This window comes from Myotis lucifugus, unplaced genomic scaffold, assembly GCF_000147115.1.
Source record: "Myotis lucifugus unplaced genomic scaffold, Myoluc2.0 scaffold_145, whole genome shotgun sequence".
In the NCBI taxonomy this organism is placed as follows: domain Eukaryota; kingdom Metazoa; phylum Chordata; class Mammalia; order Chiroptera; family Vespertilionidae; genus Myotis; species Myotis lucifugus.
This window is the reverse complement of record NW_005871193.1, coordinates 1,318,180-1,324,230: the sequence shown is the minus strand read 5'-3', so window position 1 is coordinate 1,324,230 and position 6,051 is coordinate 1,318,180. Positions and strand designations below refer to the sequence as shown.

The window sequence follows — 6,051 nt, the reverse complement described above, 5'->3', positions numbered from 1 at the left end:
CACAATAATTTCAAGCACAGGCTGAGCTTTGGGGTCCGGACCCCTGGGTTTGGGTCTCTTTTTCCCATGGTTGTGTGACTCGGGCATGCCACATGTCTCACGTACAATGGGGAAGATAATGCTTACCTCGAAGACTTCTAGTCACGTATGTATCATGTTTAGCTCGTAGTAGATGCTCAATAAATGGTGGTTAAACAAATGAATGAGTGAATGAACAAATGAAGCAACTCATGATTTCTTTTCCTACCTCCACACGTCTTCCCCTGAGTGACCTCTAGGACTCAAATTATCTGCTTAGCATTGTGGCCACTTAAAATAAAACGCTAACTACAATGATCACACCTGCCCAGATGCTCATTCCCAGGAAGAGCTTATTCTCAGGAAGATTCTACCTTTATTTTCTTTCTTTTCTTTTCCTTTTTAAAAAATTCTTTATTGTTGAAAGTATTACATATGTCCCCGGCCTTCACCCTTCCCGCTATTGTCTGTGTCCATTGGTTATGTTTATATGCATACAAGTTCTTTGATTGATCTCTTACCCCTCCACCTCCCACTCCACCCCGCCCACCCTACCCTGCCTTCCCTCTGAGGTTTGACGGTCTGTTCGATGATCCTATGTCTCTGGTCTATTTTTGTTCATCAGTTGTCTCTACCTTCATTCTCCAAACTGGACCAAAGGTCCCTGCGGGAGGAACTCCCCGTGTCCTCCCTGCCCCCGCGGCACCTGGCACAGTTCTGGGCCCATGACAGCTGCTCACGAAGACAGCTGCTCTTTGAGAGGCGAGACCTTTGCTGGGCTGGGAGCTCTCCAGACATTGGCAGCCTTGGCTCTGTGGCCCTTGGATCGGTAGGAGTTTCCCTTGACCTTACAGTCTCAGTAACATTTGTCTCATATACAATGACAGCCCATGATTAGAGGAAATTGAGTGGTTTTCCAAACCCTGAAAATAGGACAGACTGATATTTATAGGCCTTTTGGGAATCTCTGCCAAGTCTCTGATTTTTTTTTTTTCTGTTTCAGGCTAGATCTGGGGGAGGGAATTACTTGTGGAATCCTGGACAGGTCATATATTTGAAGTCAAATCATCTTACTGGTAAACAAGCTTTGTGTGACCTTGAGCCAGTATCATTTTTAGCCTGTTTTCCCTTCTGTAAAATGGGAGCGATAATTAGTTCTTATTTCGCAAGGACGATAAAAAGGTAAAAATAAAATCATGAATTTGTTGTTGACTGGGTAACACAGCCCTACACAACATGATGTAAAGGAAGAATATGGAATTTGCAGAGAAAAATACTGGCTTTGCAGTGAAGATGGTAGAGAAAGAATACTGGGTTTGTGTTGGTTGGTTCTTAAGTTACCAAATATGTATTGAAGCTTATTATGTACCAGGCACTCTTCTGAGTGCTTTATGAATGTCAACTCACGTAACCCTCACAATGATCCTACGAACCAGATGCTATAATACAGTGGTTCTCAACCTGTGGGTCTCGACCCCTTTGGCGGTCGAACGACCCTTTCACAGGGGTCACCTAAGACCATCCTGCATATCAGATATTTACATTACGATTCATAACAGTAGCAACATTACAGTTAGGAAGTAGCAACGAAAATAATTTTATGGATACATGAGGAACTGTTTTTAAAGGGCCAGAAGGTTGAGAACCACTGCTATAATAGTATCCCCATTAGACAGAGGGGGAAACTGGGGTGCACTTAAGTAAGTTTCACACTAGTATTGGCAAAGCTGAGATCCAAACCCAGGCGATCAGACCCCAGGAGCTGGGCTCTTCACCAGCTGCTCTGCCTCCTGCATGAGCCCTGGGCAGCCTCGCTCTGCCATCCACTGACTCTTCCTTCTGTCCTCCACTCACTCATCCCACATGAATTTACTGAGTGTTTGCTATGTGTCAGGTGCTATCTGGGAGCTGGGGATGGAGCGTGCCTTCTGTGGGAGAAGGACCTGCGCAGGTAAGCAGCTGAGGGGTCCGGAGAGCCCAGTGCTGTGGACCAAGGATAAAGCAGGAGCCTGGGCCGTTGGGGCTGCTGTGACGGAGCCCCCTAGCCTGGGAGGCTAATGAACAACAGGCACTAGTTTCTCACCGCTCTGGAGGCTGGAAGTCCAAGATCAGGATGCCAGCAGGTGGGGTTCCGGTGAGGGCCCTGTTCTGGGTGGCAGACCACTGGCTTCTCACTGTGGAAGGGGCGAGGGGGGTTTCTGGGGGCCCTTTTTCTAAGGGCACTAACCCCACTCATGGAGGCTCCATCCTCATGACCTAACCATCTCCCTCAGGCCCCACCCCCACTCCCATCACACTTTGGGTAGGATGAGAAATGCATGTAGGAGGACACCAACAGCAGGCAGGGTGACTTTAGACTAACAGTGTCAGCTCCTTGTGCCTCTGTGCCCTTATTGTAAATGGAGACGCTGAGGCCTGCCTGCTTCAAATAGCTCGGAGGCAAGCAAATGAACTATGGAGGTGTCCGTGGCTCATAACCTGTGAAGTGCTAGGCCAATGCGGAGCGTAGCGTTTGCTGTTCTTGTCTCTGTGTTCCGCTGGTCCTTGGTTCATATCTTTATTAGCGCGTTCACCATTGTTTCATAGTTGTTCGTGCAGGTTTCCGTGTCTCTCCATAAGCTGAATGTGTGAGGGCAGGAACGGGCTTAAGTATGGAACAAAGGTACAATTACTCATATTCATAATCTGTATTTAACGAGCCCCTCCCGGTGTCGGACTCGTTGCTGAATTTAATCTTCAACATGTAAGTTGTTATTATTATCCCTGTTCCCAGAGGAGGAACCGAGGCTTAAGGGGGTGAGTAACTTGTCCATGGCCATTCGCCAGTGGGTGACAGAACCAGGATCAGAACTTGCATCTCTCTGATTCCAAAATCCACGATTGGTCACCAGCCGAAGCTGTCACTTGGAATTATTATTCCTACTTGTTCGTGCATTCAACCAATGTTTTGGGAGCACCTTCTATGATCGAGGTGTTTTACCAGGTGCCAGAGACATGGAGATGGAAAAGGCAGGTGAGGTTTCTGTCCAGATGGGAGACAGAACCAGTCAGATACCAAATAAATCGATGGGCCCTGATGTGACGCACGGGAGTCTATGAAGGTGGGCGGCGGAGGAGGGCCTGTCTGAGGGGCAATGCGGAGCTGAGCCCTGAGTGACGCCAGGAAGCGGCCTTACGAAGACCTTAGAGCAGCGGTTCTCAACCTTCCTAATGCCGCGACCCTTTAATACAGCTTCTCATGTTGTGGTGACCCCCAACCACAAATTATTTTCGTTGCTACTTCATAACTGTAATTTTGCTACTGTTATGAATCGTAATATAAATATCTGATCTGCGGGATGTATTTTCATTGTTACAAATTGAACATAATTAAAGCATAGTGATTAATCACAAAAACAATATGTAATTATATATGTGTTTTCCGATGGTCTTAGGCGACCCCTGTGAAAGGGTCGTTCGACTCCCAAAGGGGTCGCGACCCACAGGTTGAAAACCGCTGCCTTAGAGGAACTGCCAACAAGGCAAGGAAGCTGAGGTGCAAATGAGCTGGAATGTTCTCCAAGCAGGAGGGAGGCCAGGGAAGAGCCAGGAAAGAGGGGGACAGTGGTAGGAGGCGGGGTAGGCAGGGGGCTGGGCCCGTGTCAGGCAGGGCCTCCGAGGCTGAGAGAGAAGCACCAGGGAACCATCAGAGGCTCCAGGCAGAAGTGACGGGAGCTGATTTATGTTTTAGGAGAGGTATTGCCATTAATTGTTTAAATAGCACTGGAGTTTGTTAATCATAATCATAACAATGGTGTGTGTGTGTGTGTGTGTGTGTTTTTAATTTGTTCAGAAGATGCAAGAGAGCGAACAAGAAGGTGAGGTAGGCTGGGAGGAGTCATTCCGCCAGCAAATGACATGTGCAGGGGTTCCCCTTCGCCTTAGCTTTAGCTGAAGTAAGCCTTGTTTATCTTCTCTATAATCATAATAATGGGCCGTAAATGGAAATAACTAAATAGATGGCCAGGGCTCTGCTGTGAGAGAGATCAGATGCCTCCCCCTTCTCCTCCCACCAGGGAGAGAGGCGGCCCCGAGGGAGAGGGGGCCGTTTGCTGCCGTGTGGAGTAGGGGGTCTGAGAAGCCGGTGCTTTGGGAGGATGAGAAATGCATTTAGGAGGACACCAGCCCCTTCACCCAGGAGCCAGGCTCTTCATTTCAAGATGCAGGTCAGCGTCCGCCAGAACATGGCCTGGGAGTCAGGCTTCCGGGTGCTTATGACATAGGTCTGGGTGTCCTATGGGAAATGGGCACCCACACCCCGCCTCATCCGGGTTCCTCGCCCACGAATGGCTCTAAGAGAGCCTCCCACACGCCTCGGGATTCTTCCTTCCCAGAGGCAGGAGGTAGAAGGGTGGGAAGGGATGATGGCACTGCTGGGTCCGGTGGAGACCACAGGTGTCTGCATGGCCCATCCCCTTCACCATCCTCATCCGGTCCTCTTCTCCCTCCTGGAGAGGAAGCAGGTCCGCATCGTAGAAGATGTCAAGAAGCAGAGAAAGAAAGCCCAAGAAAGAGGAAGCGAAGGGATTGAATTTGAAAATTTCTGGAAAACGGACTAATGCCACCCATGCAAATGATACGAAATTATGCAAATTAGAATGTGAATCAGCATTTCCTCCCCTTCTTTTCCAGCCCCAGCTTTTGCGCCTCTGGAGGTGTCTGGGGTGAGGCCATCCCGACAGAGCCCCTGTGCTTATGCAAAGCTGGAAGAGGTGAATTTTCCACTCCCTCTCACTCCGGGATAGCAGATTTCTACCTGGCTGTTTCCAGGCATTCCCAAGGCACCCCTGGAAAGGAAGTAGGGAAAGCCCCTTTACCAACTCCCTCCCCGCCCCACACTTCCCTTGTCCTAGTGACTGGACAGACATGTGAGTACTATGTTCAGAGATGATGGGACAGGTTTAGAGAAGTGAGGAGCTGAAGAGACTCATGCAAATAGAGGCTCTTTATGCTAATGATATGCAAATACACCCTGAGTCCCTTTCCTTGGTCCCCTGGAGCCAAGAAATGACTTGTCTATGTGCAGTGGACCAAAAAGAGGCAGGTGGGGGGTGGGGGACCTGGAGAGAGGCAAAGGGAAGAAAGAGAGGCCTGAGAGCCCTGGCTGACACCCCCAGACTCAAGTGACCCCCTGGGCAAAGGACAGCTGAAGAGGCAGTCCAGGCCCCGTGGAGGGACCCGTAGATTCCGGCCACAGAGCGTGGGACAGGTGGGGGTGGGGGCAGTGTGTGCTGTGTCCCGAGCTTTGGGGACAGGTGCTGTCCCCCTGCACCACCCCCTCCCTCCACCTGTGGAGAGATGATCTCCCTCAGAGCTATTATCTCCTACAATTGCCCCTCAATGACAACACCCAGGCGGCCCGGCCCGCCCAGCACTTGAACCCCTTCTGACCAAGGCCGCTTGCCCGAGGATTAGCTCCTCTTTGGAGAGCCCACAATAGCTCTCCATGTCCTTTGTGCCTCTGTTTGCAGCAAATATTGAAGCTCTCTCCTGAAACCCATTACAGGCCCCGGGGACAAAGGCTTTCCATGATCTCCAGGACAGAGCCTCTGCCAGGATGTTCCTGGCCACCGCGCCTGCCGCCTCACCTGCCGTGTCTTCTCCAGTTACCCCCAGAGGGACAGCATCTGCATTCACACCAGGCAGCTCCGTGCCAAGGCAGTGGGCAGCGGGTGCAGTGGTGCCCACACCTGGGTTTGCCCCTTGTAAGGGAAGTAGGGAGCTGGGCACCCAGGAGTGGGGGAGGGAAGGATGTGGGGTCGGAGACCCTGGGGTGGGGGTGGGGACGCAGCAGCAGGTGCACCCTGCTCTCCTTTGCCATCGGGCCTTCCCAGATGCTGTGGCCGCTTCCTGGAACATTCCTCCCTCGCACTCATTTTCAGAGGCTACTTTTATTCATCCTCTGGTCTCAGCTTAGACTCTGCCCCATCACCTCCTCCGGGAAGCGATCCCCGCCTCCTACCTGGTATTGTAACTACCTGCTCACCGTCAGCT

At 50.9% G+C, this 6,051-nt stretch overlaps 1 protein-coding gene across 1 annotated transcript in view; it reads left to right on the top strand.

The window, feature by feature from the left end:
• Positions 1-4,793, top strand: part of RAB7B (RAB7B, member RAS oncogene family) — a 30,310-nt gene extending 25,517 nt beyond the window's left edge. The window contains exon 6 of the mRNA XM_023759030.1: positions 4,690-4,793. Coding sequence (XP_023614798.1) covers positions 4,690-4,725 — 36 coding nt within the window. The 3' untranslated portion in view covers positions 4,726-4,793. The remainder of the gene's footprint in view (positions 1-4,689) is intronic.
• The last annotated feature ends 1,258 nt before the right edge of the window (positions 4,794-6,051 follow it).